Source organism: Scardinius erythrophthalmus (genome assembly GCF_964197995.2).
Source record: "Scardinius erythrophthalmus genome assembly, contig: HAP1_SCAFFOLD_215, whole genome shotgun sequence".
Taxonomy (NCBI): Eukaryota; Metazoa; Chordata; class Actinopteri; order Cypriniformes; family Leuciscidae; genus Scardinius; species Scardinius erythrophthalmus.
This window is the reverse complement of record NW_028296396.1, coordinates 17840-41819: the sequence shown is the minus strand read 5'-3', so window position 1 is coordinate 41819 and position 23980 is coordinate 17840. Positions and strand designations below refer to the sequence as shown.

At 39.0% G+C, this 23980-nt stretch overlaps 1 protein-coding gene across 7 annotated transcripts; it reads left to right on the top strand.

The window, feature by feature from the left end:
- Positions 1–3: 3 nt before the first annotated feature.
- Positions 4–23769, top strand: LOC308686368 (cell adhesion molecule CEACAM6-like). Of its 7 annotated transcripts, none has more exons than XM_081394784.1 (11): positions 4–86; positions 4285–4353; positions 12232–12304; positions 17470–17811; positions 17910–18158; positions 19790–20044; positions 21003–21078; positions 21267–21306; positions 21537–21614; positions 21689–21755; positions 21898–23769. In XM_081394784.1, the coding sequence occupies exons 3-10, from the start codon at positions 12241–12243 to the stop codon at positions 21719–21721; spliced, it is 1137 nt and encodes a 378-aa protein (XP_081250910.1). In that variant the 5' UTR covers positions 4–86; positions 4285–4353; positions 12232–12240; the 3' UTR covers positions 21722–21755; positions 21898–23769. The 7 variants fall into 7 exon arrangements, with proteins under 7 accessions (XP_081250910.1, XP_081250907.1, XP_081250908.1 ...); XM_081394781.1 differs by having other exon boundaries at positions 8–86; positions 21906–22030; XM_081394786.1 differs by having other exon boundaries at positions 40–164.
- Positions 23770–23980: the final 211 nt, after the last annotated feature.

Sequence of the window (23980 nt, the reverse complement as noted above, 5' to 3'; positions counted from 1 at the left end):
GTTACACACGAGTAAGTGTGTTCCTGATGTAAACAAGTCAGTGCGGAGCCTGAAGAGATGCAGCTAGAACACTGGTCACACCGGTTGTAAGTTACTAGCTAGAACTCTACAAACTTATATTGCGAGCCTTCAATCTCTCCATTACCATTACTCCAAGTTTAGAGGCGAGTATTATTGCTAGGTTTAATTTAACACGTATGCAGTGCAGTTGGCCTTCAGTCTAGATTATTGCCATATGTGCAGTGGAATGACAAATCCCTTTCCCAGTTGCAACCAATCTCCTCCTTGGTTTTCCTGAATTATAAAGTGGTAATTTGTGGTTCTCTTAAAGCATTATGGAACAAGAAAAAGCAAATGTCTGTGTTGTACAGGATACAGCTTCTGCCAGGTCAGGATTTGCATAAAGGTTTAATGCAGTTCGCAGGCCTCTTAACAACACACAAAAGAGGAAGCGAGACTAAGGGTTTTAGTGAAGATGATCTTATAGAGTCCCATCAAACTCAATACATTTATTTCAAGAAAAAAGGATCACGGTTGCATTTGTTCACTCAGCAGGAACTCAGTATGTGAACAATCCCGTCTGTGAAGAAATAAAAAGTTTTACTGCATGTGAAAATCACACACATCTTAAAGAAATGCTCTTTTTACTTCCTCTTTCTTTCTCCGTTTGGCTAATTCTCGTGCAAATGAAGGATGCTGCTTCATTTGCCCTGTCCATTTTATGATGAAGTTTTTTCTTATGTTACAAAAGGTATTCGTGGGATAGCTTTTTGCTTGATAGCTCTTAACTATTTAGAATAAGTTGCCTGCTCAGGGTGCTGACCCACCAAAGGCTGTCCAATTAGAGACAAAACGAAGACACAATTGTTTTTTGGGACTGGTTTGTGTGGTTTTCTATAAAATAAACAGTGACATGAATGTGAATATTCATAATAATAATGATAAATTAAATTAATTAAACACACTGTCAATAATGAAGCACAATAACATAAGATTAGGCTGTAACTTCTGCATTATAGGCAGTGCACAGCTGTAACCTGACACCTTGCAAGCGCTCCAAAGTTTGTATGGTGCCACTCTGTCTGGGCTATGAGGCAAAATATAAACACTTATTATGCCGCTATAACTTTAGCATGTGTCTCCATGTCCTGCTGCACTTTGAGGGTGGGGGAGATCACGTGGTCAAGGTTTCTGGAAGCTCATTGGCTCAGACAAGGTGCTGTGTATATGTGTGCCTCAAAGTACAGAAGGAGAGATTTAATAGAGAGAGGTTAGAGATAGAGCAAAAAAAAAATTTGTGATGCGATCTGGGAAAACCTGTTCACTTTCAGTAAGATCTAAAAATAGATTGAATGCCAGTTTGTTTGTCAAGATTGGGTTTTCATTAAATTATTATCCTATCAAATCTTGTCTGTCATCTCTGAAAATATCTTGGCAAAATTCACTAGTTTAGTGCAGAAAAATAGCAATTTATAGCAAGTTGAAAAGACTGTCTTTTGCAAAAAAAAGTCCCATAGCTCTCCTTCTCTTAACACTACAAAGACAGGTCACCTATCAAAATAAACCACACAGAATAAAGGTATAACAATGTCCATTTCCTGCCAGTCCTGTGTAAACTACAACGGCAACCAATTTTTTTTATCCAACGTTATCGTGAGATGCGGAGCGGAGCACAAGAGAATAACGGTGTCAGAAGTAGCTGCTCGCTTAAAAGATCGCTTGGTCGCCTCTCAATCGTTTAATTTCAAAACGGTCTTCACAGGATGAATTTTGAGTTTTGAAGTTTGTAAGCTTTCGAATGATACCTAATCTATGATGATTACTAAAATATGTAATATGAAAAAAAGCCAATAAAAAAAGAGCTCCAATCCTCCAGCTAGCAGGACGTGACCGTTAATTAAACCCGTTTTTCTCAAAATTCCGTTCCTGAAAATCATAGCGATCAGCCGACTTCAGATAACCATAACTTTTGTTACAGACAAACGCTGAAATAAATAAAAACAGATTTGGAAAGGGCTTGGAACCAGCTTTAATATAGTATCAAAACCTGTAATAGGTCAAATTTCACCATGTGGTGGGTTTTCCCAGATCGCATCACAATTGTTTACAGCTGTTTACAGTTTACTATTCTTTTGTGGGGATTACAATTACTTTTATCAGGAATGGCAGGTAATTGTATAAGGTATGCAACTGGATATGTGTGAGGTACAACTGCTGAGCTGCACTGTGTCAGGATAGGTCTGTCAGATCCATCGTCCTGGATTGCGTATGCATTCATTTCCCTCTTTCCCCCTGATTTTAAGCTGATTTCCTCTTCCTCCTGGGTGTGATGTCCCTCGGCGTCTCTCATTGGCGTATGAAGGTCACGTGATCACAGTGTGATGAGGCTGTCAGAGATTCACAAGTTTGGTTTTCTCACCCACAAAAGAGGAAACTGTATTTTTGACCATGTTTAGAGACGTGATCATTCAAGAAGAACAAGGCCACTGACTGAATAAAAAGCTTAGTAGTTTTCATGATAAACACATTCAGATTAATCAATTCTGCTTTATCGGCGTGTTTTAAGTTCTTTATTTAACTTCCAGATTGCTATTAATAAATCAGTAAATTGGAGGTTTGTCAAATGCACATTTGGCGATGCTGGAGATGAAATGTGTTTTTTGGCGTCACTGCCACTGCAATTCCTTCCAGTGTTTTACAATCCCGGATCCAGCAGTTTCCATACTAGGATAGTTGGTCACCGTTCCCTATATGTAGCCTTGTGTTTGCTGTGTTCATTGTCAGACCGTTCTGGTGTTCATGTCTTGACTTCTTGCTTTCATCAGCACTTCTCTAGTCTACTATTCCTGCTTGTGTCTGGATTACTTACTGCCTGACTGTGTCTGTATTGCGTCGAGATCAATGATACTTCCTCTGCTCGATCTGCCCTAGTTGAGGTGTCATGAGCTCATGTGAAAGTAGTATAAGGTGTTAATCACGTGTCATTCAGAGTGTGAAAACAACAACACTGGTTTCATCCTGATCATTTGTAGTGCTGTCACTGGTCACTGGTGTTGGTGAAACGGGTAAGAGCATGATTTTATTACTGTTCTGTTAAATATCTGAAGTGTGGGGGATTTATGGGAGATTGGTTGGGGCTAGTTGTCACAGGGCTGTCTATATGGTTTAAAATCAAAAGTCCAATAGCACAAATTTGTTTTCTCAAGAAGTGTTTTGTTGGCGAAAAACAAATTGATAAAAAAATCCGTTTTAGTATTTTACACAACAGATAACTATAGAATGAAGATAGATTATAAAGACTTATACCCAAGACTTATATATTAAAGTGGCTTTTAAAAATAATCCTGCATATTCACCAGAGTGACAACAAGCTCCAGAGTATGTTTTGTAAACATTAGCAATGCACTGATACAAAAGTCAACTAAGGTGCTTTATAGCAGTTTCTCAGTATGAAATTAAAGGCCATCGTTCTGGCAGGGTCCTACCAGAGCCCGTCTACGGAGAGCCTGTCCACTCCCTATTAAGCCCTATTGTACCGAATTTTGGTTGTAGTACCACCAGAGTTCCACTGGGGGCGCTCGCCATGAGTGCAAAATGAATGGGAGTCAATGGGGCTATACGGCTAAATTAGTCTCTTTCACCCGATTGCCGTTGAGAAATCTCAGATGTGATTGTAGATTTTGCAAGTTCAACATGGGTTTTAGGTCGAAAGTTGAATGAACGAGTACTTATGTCGTTTTGATTTCTTACAGGTTGAGTTGTTGTTGCCCATAACACGCTAGCATTCTGCTAATGACGTCAGCATTCTGACGTCATTTACATTTTGAAAGACTTTTTTAAAGCAAATAAGTGACTCTAAAAAATCTAACACCCAGCAATGTGTAATTTTTTTACATCTCCTTTCGAATACAACATTCAAATTACTAGACAAAAAATTATATCCTGAGAAAAGTGGATTTTGAGGGGTATACCGCCATTGACCTCCATTCATTCTGCACTCGTCCTGTGAGCGCCCTCATATGGAATCAGAGTGGAACTGCAACCAGTTCAGAAGCCGGAAGTGTAGTGAGAGTGAAACTTCTCGCCATATTAGACATTCTCTGGTCCTACTGTCTATGATGGGCTGTCAGTCAAAACGGGGAAGTGAAAGACGTTGGACAGTTACAAACTCATGCAGTGCAAAAATGACTGTTGCTGTCATGTTCTTTGATAAATAAAGTAGTATGTGTTGTTATGTTTCATGCTGACATTAAAGCTGAAAATAAGCCACTATATTTGTTGCAGATGTTGCTATGGTGACGTCAGTCAGAATGGCTCCTCCTCTTCCTCTGATCTTTCTGCTCATCATTCACGGTGAGTCTCTGCAAACCTTGCTCAGGAATTTTTGCATTCTGCAGTTTTTAAGCACAAACTGCTGCTAATTTGTTCAGGATTAACTTTTTTTAGGGCTTTGTAGTCAGACCGAGGAGCAACAAGTTATTTCGTCTCCCCAGGGTGCCAAAACTGTAGTGTAAAAGCAATACTAGCACACACACAAATACACAGGATGGTTTCTTCAAGGTTGAAGTTGGTCGAACTCTGGCTCTACACAAGATATACTTGTTTTGGGGAAAGTTTTAACAATGTTAATTTGGTGATTTTTCTGTCCATATAGTGCCGGCCTTCAGCAGTTACTGAGGGTTTGCTCACAATGTGGCTCAGACTTTGACATTAAATATAATGCAAAGAAGAGTAATATTATGATTGTTAGGAGTAGGGAAGACATGAAACTTTCTCTCTGTCTGGTATTGTCCTTAAAGTATGTGATGAGGATAAATACTTAGGACATTGTATTGTCATAGGTCGGGGCGGGCCAAATCAGGCTGCACCCACCTAGGGCTGGGCGATTTAAATCGCGATATTGTTATGCGCATCTTGTCAGTAAAGCCGGTTCCTTGATTAGTAGTAAATCGCCATCACCTGCTTTCAGATGGAGCGGCATTTACTACAAAGAACCGTAGTTAACTGACAAGCTGAGCCATATCGCATCAATATCACGGACGTATCGCCAGCGATAATTAATGCGATATGGCTCAGCTTGTCAGTTAACTACGGCTCTTTGTACACAGCAAAAACTCCAGTGTTATGCTGGGTACACACCAAAAGATTTTTTACATCTTATAAGATTTTCAAAATGTGATAGACCACAAACATGAGGACAAAAAAATCCTAGATTCAAGCATTTTGCTCCTATAGTGTGTGGTGTGCCATGATGTGACAAAGACAGCACACCACACACAAACAGATTTTCAACCAGATTCTCGACTGTGAACACAGGAAATCTCGCAAAACCTCGCGAGACTTCAGAATAAGCATGTCGGATGATATGCATGAAGAAATTATGATGATAATGTTTGGAATGATTTTCACAGAAAATTCACATTAAAAAAAAACAACAAAATAAACATTGTACCCACCATTATATATAACCTTTTATACAGAAATATATTCATTCTTTATTGTCTTTATTTATTCTTTATTGTATTTATTGTCTCTTTAGAAAAAGTTAGCCTATTTAATCCCTCACTGAATCCTTATAACACTCAGCTTCCTGCATGTGTGCGTGTGCGTGTGTGTGTGTGAGAGAATGACCGTCTTCCATCATCTCACTTTCTGATTGGATATTGTTTCGTTTCACGTGATAATCTCCAGAACGTGCGCGCGTTTGTCCTCGGGGTTCCCCCCACACATCAGGATTTCATCAGATTTGAATATTTACGATTCGCGATCGGGGCGGCTCCGACGTTCTTCCGAGCAGGTTCGGACACTCTTAACACACCTCACACCAAGGGAAAATCTGATAAAATAATCTGTTGAACCATCAAGATAATCGGGACATAGCTAGGATTGTCGGAAGGGGGGAAATCGGCCCAAAATCAGCCCGATTATCTTTTGGTGTGTACCCAGCATTAAATTAACACTCCTGGGAGTGTATATGAGTCCACACTCAAGAGTGTTAAAGGTAATGAGATAATTAAGTGATTCATTTAGTGATGATTGAACATTATTGAAGACACCTGATGTTAACAAGCAGAATCACTGAAGGAGAAAATCACAAAAAGTAAGTTACCGTTATGACGATCAATGGTTGCTTTAGTTGGACTCTTGACCCATATAGTGTTAACTTTAGATTTTGTTTGTCTGTTGTTTCTGAATTATAATCACCAGTTGAACAAAGAAAAAAGTGATCTGATGGTGTTGGTTATGTTATGACTGTCATCATTTGAACTTGATCACTGAACTCATTAAAATCCTTCTTTCTGACTTAGATTTATGTTGTTGGTTAGTGAATCTGCATAAATGCCCAAAATTTTTTATATAATATATACACTCACCTAAAGGATTATTAGGAACACCATACTAATACTGTGTTTGACCCCCTTTCGCCTTCAGAACTGCCTTAATTCTACGTGGCATTGATTCAACAAGGTACTGAAAGCATTCTTTAGAAATGTTGGCCCATATTGATAGGATAGCATCTTGCAGTTGATGGAGATTTGTGGGATGCACATCTAGGGCACGAAGCTCCCGTTCCACCACATCCCAAAGATGCTCTATTGAGTTGAGATCTGGTGACTGTGGGGGCCATTTTAGTACAGTGAACTCATTGTCATGTTCAAGAAACCAATTTGAAATGATTCGAGCTTTGTGACATGGTGCATTATCCTGCTGGAAGTAGCCATCAGAGGATGGGTACATGGTGGTCATAAAGGGATGGACATGGTCAGAAACAATGCTCAGGTAGGCCGTGGCATTTAAACGATGCCCAGTTGGCACTAAGGGGCCTAAAGTGTGCCAAGAAAACATCCCCCACACCATTACACCACCACCACCAGCCTGCACAGTGGTAACAAGGCATGATGGATCCATGTTCTCATTCTGTTTACGCCAAATTCCGACTCTACCATCTGAATGTCTCAACAGAAATCGAGACTCATCAGACCAGGCAACATTTTTCCAGTCTTCAACTGTCCAATTTTGGTGAGCTCGTGCAAATTGTAGCCTCTTTTTCCTATTTGTAGTGGAGATGAGTGGTACCCGGTGGGGTCTTCTGCTGTTGTAGCCCATCCGCCTCAAGGTTGTGCGTGTTGTGGCTTCACAAATGCTTTGCTTCATACCTCGGTTGTAATGAGTGGTTATTTCAGTTAAAGTTGCTCTTCTATCAGCTTGAATCAGTCGGCCCATTCTCCTCTGACCTCTAGCATCAACAAGGCATTTTCGCCCACAGGGCTGCCGCATACTGGATGTGTTTCCCTTTTCACACCATTCTTTGTAAACCCTAGAAATGGTTGTGCGTGAAAATCCCAGTAACTGAGCAGATTGTGAAATACTCAGACCGGCCCGTCTGGCACCAACAACCATGCCACACTCAAGTTCAGGAGATTGTCTTGACCAGGACCACACCCCTAAATGCATTGAAGCAACTGCCATGTGATTGGTTGATTAGATAATTGCATTAATGAGAAATTGAACAGGTGTTCCTAATAATCCTTTAGGTGAGTGTATATTAAAAAAAAAACATCATTCTTTTAGGCACACACAGATGTCAAGATTCAGTCTATGCATCTCAACAATGGTGAGGAGCAGAATATACAATTAGGAAAAGTAAATTACATAGACAATTCAGATCATAATTTATTAATACCGCAATGCATGATGGGAGCCATTAATGAGTTGTGATTGGTGGCAGCCACTGCAACATGCTTTATTATTGTCACCATTGTTGAGATTCACAGGCTGATTATTGATGTCTGTGTTTTAAATGAATTTATCTGAATGTCTTTTGATCAGAACAATGTTTATTAAATATTTTGAATTATAAGTAAAGTACTGATAATCATAGGCTGAAGAATCACTAAACTGCTGCTAACAAGTTAAACCAAACTATCTCAATAAGTTTCCTTTTTCAGATCACAGCATGATTATGTCAAAACATAACCATCACTATAAGATAACATTTTACTTTGTTCATTTAACTGTTATAAATCAATAACAGCAGACAAACAACAATAAATATTAAAGTAAACATATAATGGTCTAGAGCCCAACTAAAGCAAACACCCATCACCTTAACGGTAACTTACAATTTGTGCTTTTCTTCTTCAGTGATTCTGCTTGTTAACATCAGGTGTCTTCAATAATGCTCAATCATCACTAAATTAATCACTTAATTATCTCCTCAGCCCTAAATGCCGCTCCATCTGAAAGCAGGTGATGGACATTTACTACTAATCAAGGAACCAGCTTTACTGACGAGATGCGCATAACAATATTGCGATTTAAATCGCCCAGCCCTACACCCACCCCCCCTTAAGACCCGTACCACCCTTGGGGAGTCGGACAGAGGCCAAGCAAAGATGACAGACAACGAGGCTTCCAACAACACAGTATTTTATTAAATAAAATACGGGCAAGGGGATCTGGAATGGAGAGTCTTCTAGGCAGGGTCGTTCCGTCCTGCGGACCACCAGGAGACCCACAGAATACAAGGGAAGGGGGGAGGTGTTCTGGTGGTTAGCTTCACTGTCTCCCGACGGGCGGAACAAGTCGGGACTCACGGCAACAGGAGGAGGCTGCTGGGAGGCCGGTCAGATGTGTGTTTCAAGTGTCGTACTCCGCTTCTCTTGCAGGTGTCCGGCAAAGATCTTGTGGCTGAAGGGCTTTACTGTAAGCAGACAAGCGAGTATACAGGCACGTAATCCTCCTCTTCCACAGGTGACAGACAGAGAACTTACGGCTGAAGGGCTTTGCTACAAAGCAGGCAGGTGAGTATACAGGTACGTAATCCTCCTCTTCCACAGGTAGGGTGACCACCCGTCCCGCGTAGCGCGTGCGCGCACAGCGTTTGAAGCCCAATTCATGCGTCCCGCAAATTGAGACCGTGTCACGCATAATCTATGCTTGCTCAAAAAAAAAGTTGGTCGCTCTATATCCTCGAGCCCCTGGCAGCCAAACGAACATTACTTGACATTTCAGCACGCTACTGTTGCCACACCCACCCCTTAGTTGAACGGCTGACTAGGTTGTTGTCAACTTTTTCGTTGTTGTCATGACAGCGCGCGCACGCGGATACCAGACACAGTGGGAAGGAACTTTAAGATGCGTGCGCTTTCCAATTCGAAAAATGGAGAAAGAGACCGAGTCTGAGAGGCACCGCCATCATCAATTAAAAAGAGAAGGTGTGGGTACAAGAAAGACTGGGAAAATGAATATTTGTGGCTGAAAGGTGTTGAGGGGGATACCGAGAGGGCTTTTTGTGACCTTTGCAAAACGTCCTTCTCAATCGAACATGGAGGGGAATACGATGTCAATATTTTTTTTTTTTACTGTTCCTGTGGTGTTAAGCAACTACAATTCCTGTTAATCCTATAGTTTTATATTATAATTTATTTAAAGTGAATAAATTGTAATGAAAAAAAAATCAAATTAAATAGTAAATCGTAAGTGGAAGTGCATCTGTCAATTCATTGAATGTTCAAAATATTATGAATCTTTATTTAGAAAAAAATACACATTGGTTGGCCTATTCATGAGCATACATGAGCAATTACACATGTTTAGGGGAATAGGGCATTATTAATATCATGTAAGGTGGTATGTGCTTGGGTAAACCAGTGAGTCTGCCCGTGGGGTGGGGGCACCGCCGCGCCAGGCAGTGTCCCACATTGTCCCTCAGAAACATACCCCTTGTCCCCCCTTGGGCTTATTAGCAGGTGGTCACCCTATCCACAGGTGACAGGCAGAGAACTTACGGCTGAGGGGTCTCGCTGCAAAGCAGACAGGTGGACACAAGTATGAACCCCCCTTGAAGAGCTGGCGGACACAGGGTTTACGACAGGAAGGCGTTGGACTGAAGGGCTTTACTGCAAAGCAGACATGCAAGTATATGGGTACGTAATCCTCTTCTTCAGTAGTGACAGACAGAGAACTTACGACTAGAGGAACTTCACTGCAAAGCAGTCAGGTGAGCATTCAGGTATGCACTCCTCTTCAAGGGCTGACAGACACAGAGCTTGCGACAGGGAAACGTTACTGCAAAGCAGACAGGCAAGTATACAGACACGTAATCCTCTTATTCAGTAATGACAGACAGAGAACTTACGGCTGGAGGATTTTACCGCAAAGTAGTCAGTCAAGCATTCACCTACGTGTCTCTCTTCACAATGGGCTATCAGATAGTACACTCAGGTCTCTGTGGGGTACAACAGTATTAGCCTTTTCCCACGTCTTAAGAAACTTGATAGAACGCACAGGTGAGTGATGGACATCCAGCGGAGTTAAGTTCACACTTCAAAACAGTGCACCACATCACTTCATCACTGCAATTCAACACTCAGTGGGAAATACATATGGCCGTCGCCCATTTCCTGACCTGGCATCCTCATCAAGAAATCCCATAGACAGAGAGGGAAAAGATGGAGATCAGGTGAACTACTCACAAGCTTTCACAAACGATCTTACTGTCCAGCGGTTTCCTCCTTCTGATTGAGTCAGTGCGTTCTTTCTCCCAAACACATTGCCGCACTCGTTTGCCAGCCCCACTTCCTCTTCTCCTCCGCTCGCGCTTCCCCTGTGATACACAGTCTCCAAAAAACACCCCGCTTCAGCCCGTACTCTCTCCTTATATCCCATCCTAATAACAACGTGTCTCAGAGTGCACAGCTGGCAGCATTTTCGGCTAATTATCCCGTTCACGGGGATTTTGCGCTTGCCCGGAACTAAGCCGGTGTTCTCTTGTTTTGGGTCCGGCGGGAAACAAATCCCGGCTGACATTAGTTCCGCCTTGACTCAACCTAGAATTTTCGTCCCCCCGTGACAGTATAACTGATGACCTTTCTGACGATTGGGACATTTATAGACAGTGTCGTATGATCTATGCACAAGCTAACATGTTGATTCGCTAATTTAGCATGTGCTCAGGATCTGTTAAGACTACACATTTAGAGCATGTTGTAGCCCTATGTACCTTTGTGTGCTTCCCATTTATGACGGCGCTAAGAGCAACGTGCAGAAACTCAGTGTATCATATAATAATGCACTCTAAAAAATGCTATGTTGCTTTAATTCACTTTTGTATGTCAACAGGTTCCACGTAAATGAAGCTTTAGCATAAGTTCTGCCGGGAAGACTCAATTGTTACGTCACTTATTACCTTCTCATCTATCCAATCATATTCCTATACTTGTGATATAAAAGATTGGTACTTACACACGTCTAAGTTCGCAGATGCTGACGCTTCAATTCACCTCCATCCTCCCCACCACCACCAAGATAGGTCTTTCCCTCCAAAAAATAGGTAGATAGGTCACCAAGATAGGTCTTTCCCTGATAAAAGTCAGCAGTTACACTTTTTCCAATGGAAGAGCCACAGATCCTGGTATCTCCTAATAATAAGACCATCTGATCACGGTGATCGTCAGCTCCTAACGTCCGGTCTGAAGCTGCTGGCCTGAAACTGCTGTCACGTACAGTATATAGTTCTGCAGTCAGACACATCTCGTCTCATATGTGCTCGTTCAATCCCTCAAACTGCCACCAGAGGTCACCATCTCCTGCGACTGACATCAACCTTGATGAGCCTCACCTGTAAATCACTATCATTCAGCTTCATTCATCTTTAAATTATTCATCTTCAACTTACAGAAAAAGATTATCATTTCTGTTTAAGTAGGTTTAGTTCAGTAATGTTGTTCTCTTGTTGAGGGAGGGACTGTGATATGTCTGTCGCTAGGTGTTAATAAACAGTGTTAACCACAAAAAGTCCTTCCCTGTACAGCTAAAGTGCATGAGTTAAAACAGTCTGTCATTTGGTTGCTGTTGATCTGATAAGCTTCAACACGGTAAGACAAACACACTCTTGCTTAAATGAAACTGATGATTATTGCTCATATAACATACGTGTCTTTACATGAGAAATGTTTAGAATAGGGTGATTTACATATACTTGTTTAAGTAATGATTATATTAACGCAAGTATTCATTACTAAAATAGTTTTTGCCTTAAATTATTACATTGTTTAAATTAATACATTTTTAGCTAACTGTGACTTTGTATATGTACATTTCTGAAATGCACAGTTTCCTCTGATAACAGATCACTCTAAATTGTAATGTGGACTCGTGTATTTTCTGTAAAGCTGCTTTGAAATTATGTGTATTGTATATGTATATGTATATGTATCTGTATTATAGATATATGTTATGCTGATGTGGGTCAGAATGGCTCCTCCTCTTCCTCTGATCTTCTTTCTGCTCATGATTCACGGTGAGTCTCTCTTACATTCACATTAGAAACACTCTGATGTTTTATTTAAGGCCTCATGAGCGGCTGATCTGCACTTTCTTCTGTCCTGTTCTCACATATTTCTCTCTGAAACAGGAAGTTTGTGTTGAACATGTCAAACGCTCGTCACTTTTAGAAATGTCCAATAGTCTTTTGCTACTTGCTAGTCAGTGTCACATGGTTTAGGGGGAGGGACTTTCTCATTGTTCAGAGCATTTGATTGGACAAAAATCACTTTATCAGCAGATCATGAATATTTTTGGCTCAAGTTCTCAGAAGTGAATGTGTACATGTTAAATATGTATCATGTCAAAGGAGTTCACTAGCATAAATGAGCTCTGAGCTGATAGATAAGAACTAAAAGCCACAAAACTAATATTTTGATGTCATTGGGTATTTAATAAATCAACTTTGATTATTTTCTTCATCTTATTTTTCATATATTTCATTATTTGAGAGTGCGTCATGTTGCTCGTGGCTGATTTCTTGGTTCTCTCTTCACTCCTCTGTCTCTGTACGTTTACTTCTGCTTTTCTGCAACACCGTCCATCAAAGCTCATCAAAAGATCACTGTAGGACAGGGCTGCCAACTTTTGAGTTTAGTTTAAAGGGAGAATTATGGAAGGGGGGATTGATGGGGTGTAAAAAACACACACAAAAAAACTTGCATCACAATAAGTATATTGTGATTGGCAAAACATTTCAGAATTGTATTATTTAGCCTTAACTCAGCCTGGGACGTCGATTTGCCCAAATAAAATTGGAGAAAAGCTTCTTCATATTACAGAAAATAATTATGTGGTGGGGGCAGAGGAATTGATTGAAATACATATAAGAATTTGGGGAGAACATTCATTTTTAATATATTGAAACGTCCAATCTGAGAAATTGGTAGGGATGACAATTTATTAATTGATTCAGTGATTAATTTAGTTGTATAATTATAATTGCTGGTGGCCAAATTATTTATGTCTGCGGTGATATTAATACCAAGATATTTAAAACCTTCATGAGCATTTTTAAAGGGGGTCTGGAAGGGGGGTGTGAGACGTTCTGATTCTTTTAGAAATAGGATCATAGATTTTGATTCATTCACTTTATAACCTGAAAAAGACCCAAATGATTTAATTAGGCCCAATAAAGAAGTCACAGATGTACTTAAATTGGACAGAAATAATATAATGTCATCAGCATATAAAGCTATTTTATTTTCAAGACCGCCAATTGTAATCCCTGATATATCTCCATTTCTTCGCACTGCAATAGCGGAAAGCGGAAATGGTTTAGAGATTATATTATTAGTCAATATCTCTGCTGTGGGATTTGAATATACATTTTTAACTATTTTATAAAATACGGACCGATACCAAAACAAGAGAGGGTATCAAAAAGATAGTCCCACTCCACCCTATCAGAAGCCTTCTCGGCATCTAAAGAAAGTAAAGCCGTATCCGAGACTCCTTTTGTAGAGTGTATGACATTTAACCCATACACTAAAGAAATATATGTAAATATATTTTAAAGTGTCAAAATATATGTGGCATATATTCCAAATACATTGACGTCGTCCACTTATATTTATCATTTTGAAATATATTCTGAAATATAACAAAAATATATGATGTTAAGTGTGAAATATATTTACATTTATAACATGTAATGTAAAATATATGACAAAATATATGGTCATAAAATGTTTAGCTTGCTAAAGAAGGGTCGAAAATGTATTTTGATCATAGTAATTCCTCTACCTTTTCCCCAATACACAACAGTAGGCTACCATATTTCACTACTGTATTATGACACACAGCTATAATAAATACTGTACTTACATTTAAATGACTGCAATGTAAAATGACAGATAGTTGCTTTCCTAGGACTATTAGGCCATATTAGGTGGCACGTACCAAACACTAAGTGCAATTATTAGATAATAATGAAGTCATTTAAATATTGAAAATATGCACAATATGTATGATGCAAGTATAACAGTGACACTCCAACAGTGCACTTAGATATAACTCAGTGTCTAACACTGCATACACACACTATTAAATAACTGTATTCAATTCTGTAAAAATAGGGGAAAAAACTCTGCATTATGTGTGTTGTTTCCTACATAAAATTGTCATTTTAGGCCAATGAAGTCAGTAAAGGGGCAGCCGTGGCCTACTGGTTAGGGCTTTGGGCTTATTACCGAAGGGTTGCCGGTTTGATCCCCGACCAGTAGGAAAAATGTGGGTGGGTGAAGTAGAGCACTGCTCTCCCATGCCCACATCTATGGCTGAAGTGGTCTATCTAAAAAATAAACTGAAAATGTGTTGTTTGTTTGTGAAAATGTTGACTTTTTAAATTTCTAAATATATTTCAAATGAAACAATTTGCAAAAGTTAAACCATATATGAACATATATTTACATAATATTTAACTAAAATATATTTATTGGGCCAATGTCAAATATTTGCATATATTCCAAAAATATATTTTGAAAATATATTTCAAATATATTTCTTTTGTGTATGGGTAGGTAGACCATCGGGACCTGGTGCTTTCCCACTATACAATTAATGGCTGCATTCAGGTCTGCTTCTTCAATTGGTTGATCCAATACTTTGGAGTCTTCCTCAGACAGTGACAGAATCTGAATCTCATCCATAAGTGTTTTATAATGATGGGTATTCTCCGGAGGTGTCGATTTATAAAGATCTTCATAATATTTTCTAAAAGCATTATTAATTTCAGTTGGGACCGTGGTCATTTGTCCATCTATAGTTTCTATCTTGTTAACCCCCCCTTCATTTTGTTGAGCCTTAATTCGCCGTGCCAATAATATATAATACAGCTATAATAGGAGGAAGAGTGTGTGTATAAGAGGAGGAAGAGTGTGTGTATAAGAGGGAGAGTATGAGTGTAAAAGGAGGAAGAGTATGAGTATAAGAGGAGAAAGAGTGTGAGTATAAGAGGAGGAAGAGTGTGTGTATAAGAGGAGGAAGAGTGTGTGTGTGTATAAGAGTAGAAAGATTATGAGTGTAAAAGGAGGAAGAGTGTGTGTATAAGAGGAGGAAGAGTGTGTGTGTATAAGAGTAGAAATAGTGAGTATAAGAGGAGGAAGAGTATGAGTATAAGAGGAGGAAGAGTGTGTGTATAAGAGGAGAAAGATTAAAAGGAGGAAGAGTATGAGTATAAGAGGAGGGAGATTATGAGTGTAAAAGGAGAAAGAGTGTGTATAAGAGGAGGAAGAGTGTGAGTATAAGAAGAGGAAGAGTGTGTGTATAAGAGGAGGAAGAGTAGTGTGTGTATAAGAGGAAGAGTATGAGTGTAAGAGGAGGAAGAGTATGAGTATAAGAGAAGGGAAGAGAGTGTGTATAAGAGGAGGAAGAGTGTGAGTATAAGAAGAGGAAGAGTGTGTGTATAAGAGGAGGAAGACTAGTGTGTGTATAAGAGGAAGAGTATGAGTGTAAGAGGAGGAAGAGTATGAGTATAAGAGGAGGAAGAGTAGTGTGTGTATAAGAGGAAGAGTATGAGTGTAAGAGGAGGAAGAGTATGAGTATAAGAGGAGGAAGAGTAGTGTGTGTATAAGAGGAAGAGTATGAGTGTAAGAGGAGGAAGAGAATGAGTGTAAGAGGAGGAAGAGTGTGTGTATAAGAGGAGGAAGAGTGTGAGTTAGAGGAGGAAGAGTGTGAGTATAAGAGGAGGAAGAGTGTGAGTATAGAGTATAAGAGGAGGAAGAGTGTGAGTATAAGAGGAGGAAGAGTGTGTGTATAAGAGGAGTAAGAGTGTGAGTTAGAGGAGGAAGAGTGTGAGTATAAGAGGAGGAAGAGTGTGAGTATAAGAGGAGGAAGAGTGTGTGTAAAAGAGGAGGAAGAGTGTGAGTTAGAGGAGGAAGAGTGTGAGTATAAGAGGAGGAAGAGTATGAGTATAGGAGGAGGAAGAGGGTGAGTATAAGAGGAGGAAGAGTGTGAGTATAAGAGGAGAAAGAGTGTGAGTATAAGAGGAGGAAGAGTGTGTGTAAAAGAGGAGGAAGAGTGTGAGTTAGAGGAGGAAGAGTGTGAGTATAAGAGGAGGAAGAGTGTGAGTATAGGAGGAGGAAGAGGGTGAGTATAAGAGGAGGAAGAGTGTGAGTTAGAGGAGGAAGAGTGTGAGTATAAGAGGAGGAAGAGTGTGAGTATAGAGTATAAGAGGAGGAAGAGTGTGAGTATAGGAGGAGGAAGAGTGTGAGTATAGAGTATAAGAGGAGGAAGAGTGTGTGAAAGAGGTGATGAACGAGGAGGAAGAGGAAGAGGAAGGTGTGGAGAATGTTGTCAAGGCTGGATCTGCTTCAGGGTTTTCCTCTTCTGCTGCAGAGATGATGTTCTCCGGCCGGACCGACATGAAGACGTGAAGCTGAAGCAGAATAAATCTCTCTCACTGACCTTGATTCTGCAGTTGCTCAACTCTTCTGACTGTACTTTACAGTAACATGCTTTTCATTTACAGTTTTTTACTGTAACCTTTTGGGCTTCTGCAGTTGGTCACTGTATTTCACAGTATGCAAATGCTGAATATACAGACATTCCATACTATACAATATTCAGTACAATACTATACAGTACTTGCAGTGCATACAGTATTTATTCACTCACCACTGTCAGGTGTCAGCACTACTTTATTACATAATTGCAAATTTTGTTTACTTTGTTACAATAAATAAATATTTGTCCTGTAACTGCATGCTTTGGATTCTGTGTTCTCCATTTGTCATGTAGTGTCTAACGAATGATCTGTAGTGTTTCTAATATTGACTGATGTGTGTAAGATCTGAAAGCATTGTTTGATTTTGCCAGAAGAGTCAGAGATTCTCTGAATGAGTTTTGAACATTTGCTTTTGTGTTTAAGATTTTGAGAAAGTGAGTGATGGTTTCAAGAAATGTGTTTTAGCAATTCAGAAAAACTGTAATTGTGCAGCTTGTTGTTTTTGGCTGATTTCTTGGTTCTCTCTTCACTCCTCTGTCTTAAAGTAATTCACACTGAGATTATTTATTCACATTTATCTTATATTTCCTGTAATGAGTCGCTGTTTTCTAATAGTAATAAAGTATTGTCATGTTTTCATAGCCCAATATAACAGATAAAACAACATTTACAGTTTGATGAATTCTGTGTTTCAGGGGTTTCTAGTGATGATTGGGGTGTGAGTTACAGTCGATCACACATCTGTGCACTAAAGGACTCAACAGTGATAATGAGATGCACTTATAAATACCCTACTGGACATCAGATCAAGAAAGTGTTCTGGAGCAAAAACCATGAAAGGGATGTTGAGCCTCCAGATCTGTCTAATGACACTGAATACAGTCAGAGGCTTCAGTATCTGGGAGATAAACAGCAGAACTGCACCATCAGACTGAGTCATGTGACACTGAAGGATTCACACATGTACTATTTCAGAATCATCACTGATAAAGATGGAAAATATTCTGGTTATCCAGGAGTGACTCTTAATGTCACAGGTGAGTTTGATGAGGTTTATCTCTTCTTCTGTGCATTATGTTGAATAATAATCAGTGTATGACAGCAGCACTAGATATAATGTGTGTGTTGTGTTCAGATCTTCAGGTGGAGTCTCCTGAGAGAGTGACAGAGGGAGATTCAGTCAATCTGAGATGTAAAAGCAGCTGCGCTCTGACTGACAGAGCAACATTCATCTGGTACAGAAACTCACAGCCATTAACTGAGAGAAGAGACAGAAACAATGAACTCCTGCTGCAGTCAGTCAGAAGAGAGGATTCAGGCAGATATAGCTGTGCTGTAGACGGACACACTCACATCTCTCCTGCTGTTCAGCTCAATGTCATGTGTGAGTACAGACTGACTTTCTCTCTTTAACCCTCATGCACTTTAGATTTCTGGTTACAGTCTGTGTGGTCCAGGTCAAATTGACCCTAAATGTATTAAACTCCCTAAAAATCACACTGTAAAAAAGAAACTTACAATCAGGTACAAATAATGAACTTTTAATATCAATACTTTTCACACATTTGCAAAGACTAAATATCTGCATTTATGATTTATAAAAATGTTTTTAACCACTAAGACTGCCTCTCCCCAACACACTTGCCATTATACATTTACAACAATAATATCTTAGTCTAACTAAAGTAATCTTGACCAACTATATAGCATTTGAAAGTGTTCAGACTGTAGTTTTCATATTTGGCGACTGATTTTCAAAAGATGTGGTGCTCTCATTCTTTATGTATGTTTTTATATGTTTTAGAGATTTGATTGAAATCAAATATTAACATTACTTCCCAAACTACTTCTGAATAGGATGTTCAATAGGACTACTTCATAAATGTATTTTTTTAAAGTATGGAAATATATGGTTAAGATCACTCAATCCATTATGGAAATCGAAGAGTCCTTATATGGTCACCAGAGGAGTCTGGATGTCATCTAGTGGAAAAGTTTGGTACTGCGCTTAAAAAAACCTAATAAAAATATTTTTGAGACATCAACCTAAAATTCGTCACAGAACTTGTTCAGATATTTAGCTTTGATTTTCTTGAAGTTTTAAAGTTGAACATGTTTTGTCAAATATAAATTACCGTGAATAAAGTACCAAGATATATATCATAAATCGCCATTTAACCAAAATATACAGAGATATACATTTTTGGCCATATCGCCCAGCCCTAGGAACAAGTAGGAACAGCAGTGATTGACTTCTCTGTGTAAAGCCCTCTCCTTCTCCAAGGGTGCGGGGGATCAGGCGGTTTACACGAGGAGCTGGAAGACAGTGTTTGTGGCGTATTTCTCAGGGATCCCAATTCATCAGTCACTGACGTAACTCATAGTGATGACTGAATGGGAACGTCTAGGTTACTAATGTAACTCCTGTTCCCTGAAGGAGGGAAGGGAGAAGTTACGTCCCATTGCCACAAAAGAAACGAGGATGCACAAATTAGAAATGAGAAGCACTATAAGTTTCTTCATGCTAGCATGTGTGGAAGTATTGCCCGCTCACCGCTAGTGGTCTTTTGGCATCTCCATGTGGTCCTGTATGGTATCGCACATTGACTTGTAATTATGTATATAAAAAAAACTCTAAACAAATGTAATGTCCTCTCAGTTTTTGCGGTTGCACTATTTACATTCATCGTTAATTAGGAAAAGTTAAAAAAGTTAAAACATCTTGCAGAAAAAACTGTTTTGTGAGAATCTTCCTTAAACTTAATCAAGAACTTGAAAAAAACATTTGTCTGTATTTAAAAGGTTTCAAGCCTCTCAAATTCTAGTCTCAATAGTTTTTCTTCTGTCAACTTTTTAGCTTAAACTTTTTCTTTAACTTTCACTGTTTTAGCATTAAACTGTGAAAAATTAAACTGGGATGTTTGCTGAAACTGTCCAATAATAACCAACTGCAGCCTTTCCTATAACATTTTCCACCAGCCGTCTCTGATAAATACTTTTACCTGACATCTGTAGATCCTCCAGTGAAACCTGTGATCTCCATCAGTCCATCTGGTGTAATAGTGGAGGGAGATTCAGTGACTCTGAACTGCATCAGTGACTCAAACCCTCCTGCAGAAATCAGCTGGATTAAAGGAGGAACGATTGTAGGATCTGGAAGAATCTACAACATCTCAAAGATCAGCTCTGATGACAGTGGAGAATACAAGTGCAAGTCCATCAATGAACATGGAGAGAAATACTCTGATACTGTGACTTTAAACGTTATGTGTGAGTTTTATGAATCATATTCTGTATTTTAACCACATAAACCTGCTTACTTTCTTATCTGTCAGTATATTTTGTCTGATCTAGTCCTGTTAAAGGGATACTCCACTTTTTTCGGAAATATGCTCATTTTACATCTCCCCCAGAGTTAAACAGTTAAGTTTTACCGTTTTAGAATCCATTCAGCCGAACTCCGGGTCTGACGGTACCACTTTTAGCATAGCTTAGCACAGATCATTGATTCTGATGAGTCCAGTAGCATTTCTTTCAAAATGACCAAAGAGTTTCAATATTTTTCCTATTTAAAACTTGACTCTTCTGTAGTTAAACCGTGTACTAAGATCGACGGAAAATGAAAAGTTGCGATTTTCTAAGCCTATGGCTAGGAACTACTCTCATTCCGGCGTAATAATCAAGGAACTGTGTGTCTGTACCATGAGTCCAGCAGGCGTAATGATATGACGCAGCGCCTAAAAATAGTCCCCAGCTCTGTAACTTCTTCCAACGTGACCGGGACTAAGTTTGTCTAACCTATTAGACCTATTTTCAGGCGCTGCGTCATATCACTACGCCTGCTGCACTCATGGTACGGCAGCAAAGTTCCTTGATTATTACGCCGGAATGAGAGTATAGTTCCTAGCCATATAGGCTTAGAAAATCGCAACTTTTCATTTTCCGTCGATCTTAGTACACGGTTTAACTACAGAAGAGTCAAGTTTTAAATAGGAAAAATATTGAAACTCTTTGGTCATTTTGAAAGAAATGCTACTGGACTCATCAGAATCAATGATCTATGCTAAGCTATGCTAAAAGTGGTACCGTCAGACCCGGAGTTCGGCTGAATGGATTCTAAAACGGTAAAACTCAACTGTTTAACTCTGGGGGAGATGTAAAATGAGCTTATTTCCGAAAAAAGTGGAGTATCCCTTTAAACATTGGTGTGTGTTTGTCTGTATTTCAGCAGTCAGATATTTCTTGTCTGTAACTGTCGGTGTTTTACTCTGTGGAGCATCAGGGGCTTTTGTGATGTACATTTGGTAAGAAGTTCATTTAAAAAATCTACTTCAGTATATATGAAGAATTACTGTATTACATTTAGATTAAGTGTTACATTTAAAGCGGTAGTGCGTAAGCTTTGCCTCTTTGTCGCCATCTCTGTTTGAAACCTGAAATTGCAGTTATTTGAGGCGTTAAATGTGTTGTTTATTCATCTTTCTTCTGACAGTCTTACTAAAAGGATGAACAGAAGATCTGCTATGAAGGAGGTGAGATGATCTCAGTTATTCACAGTGTTTTCCTGCAGAGATGTTTCCTACAGCCGCTATGAGCCGTACACAGATATTAAGAGTATAAGACACACGAGTCTCGTGACCAAACACCCGATTCTTCAGTTCTAGATCCAGTAAAACTGATTTCCATCAAGATCCTCTAAACATTACAGTCAGCATTTAAACCATGAACTCACAATGTGTGTGTCCTTCTGTCTCTCCTGTAGATCTCTGATCCCAATGAAGACACATATACAGCTCTTGATCTCAAGTCCACGACCTCTGACCTGTACGACACACTCACAGTAAGTGAGACGTCAAAGTCAGATACTCCATCACTGATGATCACATGACCGATCTCTCGCTCTCTTTCACACAGACCGTTGATCGCAGACCTCCTGAAGACTCTTGATCCTCAGAGCTTTTCTAAACATGAGAATCCATCAGTAAGTGTCAGAACCTGCAGCTCTTCTCAATATAATCAATAAAACTCTCTTCAGTATAGTGTGATTGCTTTATGTATCTTGTGAAAGGTTTTATAATGTTGTTGATGAATTTCAGTCTTTCTTCATCTTATTGTTTGTTCAGATCAACAGGAAGATTCTGCAGTGAGAGGCGGAGCACAAATGAACCAATCCTGAGCTCTGTGGGCGGAGCCACTGATGATTGACAGGGTTCATCAGTGATGAGTCACAAGAGTTTAATTTCTGTATAGTTTAAGAAACATGATGTAACAGTGGGTTTAAATGAAAGTTAAACGCTGGCGAATTGTCATTCTGTAAATATATAATGTTAAAATTAAGTCAAAACACCTAAAGTGATGTTCAGTTGTGGCAAACAATCTATGCTTTCTCATTGTACAACATTTTCCTGCTTTTAGATCATAATTGATCGTGGAAAATGTATCTTTTTTTTTTTTGCTCTCAAAGTGCTCAATATAATCAGCTTTTGTTATTCTGTCTTTTGTGTTCCTGTAACTCTCCCTTTAAATTTTTTTAAAATTTTTAAGTTGTATTTGTGATCATCTATATCATATAGGCTATATAGATTCTCACAAGCTACTTATTTGGTATTGATTCGATATGATTGATATTAAAAAATATCAATATTAAAATTGTTAATGACAAAACATGGGTTTCTGCATCACTTTTTATTTGTTTTCAATACTTTGTTCATGTTTGCTCCAAAACACCCCTGACATTTAGCTGGAGTTTGTTGGTGTGATATGCCTTTAAGTCATTCTTTTTTTTTTTTTTTTGCAAAATCACATACCAATTTAAGAAATAACTGGTTTTGACACTGGCATTGTTAAAACTGTAAGAATAAGTATTGGTATCGGATCAAAATAAAAAGTTTGTAATCGCCCATCTCTAACAATCCCTCAAACTGCCACCAGAGGTCACATCTCCTGCGTCTGACATCAACCTCGATGAGCCACTGTAAATCACTATCATTCATCTTCATTCTTCAACACAGAAAAAGATCATCATTTTCTTTAGTTTAGGTCCAGTAATATTGTTGTCTTGTTGAGGGAGAGGAATTTACAGTTAAAGACCAGGAGCAGATATGATGAATGAAGACCAGGAGTCAGAAGTGCAGTCAATTGATGAAAGTTTTCCTGAAGAAAGTTTGCAGTTTCATCAGCAGAATCAGCTTCAATACTCAGACAGGAGTTCATAGGCCGTTCTGTCGTACATTCCCAGTTTCACACCAATTATCCTCTCACACAATCATGAAGCTACGTCATTATTTCAGGTTGAATGATTCTGATTAGCTAAGAAATAGATACATTTAGAAAATATCCACACATGGACTGATAAAGCATATCTCCATCAGTTATACAGCTGACACCAGGACCCTGAGTTAGTGACTCTCCTGGGTCACAGGACTGCGTTTCGAGGCGCCAGTTTGTAGACGGGGCACAACTATACCCAGTGTCAGAGGGGTATGCAGCAACAATTTTGCTTTATCCATCTTTTTCGACGACAATCACGACAACTCACTACTCGAACCTGCTCGCTCAGTGCTCACGGCGTATTACTCCCATAATCTTATGAGGGCGCCTACTCTAGTCTGTTAGTCCAGGGGTTCCCAAACTTTTTCATTCTAGGACCCACCTAGACAAGTATAATCAATCTCAAGACCCACTTGCACTGGTGCTACCAACTTTCTCAGTTGGTCGCACCAGCATGATTTGGTCGCACCTTTTTTTTTTTTTTTTGCTACATGCAATGGGATTAATCAATGCATGCTGATGGTCTTAATCTGCATACCCTAGTTTTTCACTGATGTAAAAAGACTGACAGTGACAAGACTTCATGTTAGCAAAATATTTTTAACTGTTAACTCTTAAAAAAAAAAAAAAACATGTATGTTCTTTAATGTTTGATTATAATTTTACCGTCTTCACATAGGGATGGGAAATGATAAGATTTTATCAATAATAAAAATGCCACTGACGATTCTGCTTATCGATCCGATTCTTTAACGATTCTCTTATCGATTCTTAATAGCACTGTGTGGAAAAATGTGGTCATATGCTTTTCAAAAAAAATAAAAAAAATAATAATATTTTAAAGCTTGAGTAAGCAAACTGTACTTTTATGTAATTTATGTAATAAATAGAGCCTTATTGTAAAGTGTTACTGATTAGTTATACACCGATTCAGAC

Bases quoted from the DNA above. Each gene is read 5' to 3' on its own strand.
- LOC308686368 (XM_081394784.1), top strand. From the start codon at position 12,241: ATGCTGATGTGGGTCAGAATGGCTCCTCCTCTTCCTCTGATCTTCTTT. The intron at 21,307-21,536 runs GTGAGATGATCT...TCTCTCCTGTAG, and splicing joins GAAGATCTGCTATGAAGGAG to ATCTCTGATCCCAATGAAGA. The intron at 21,615-21,688 runs GTAAGTGAGACG...TCTTTCACACAG, and splicing joins ACCTGTACGACACACTCACA to ACCGTTGATCGCAGACCTCC.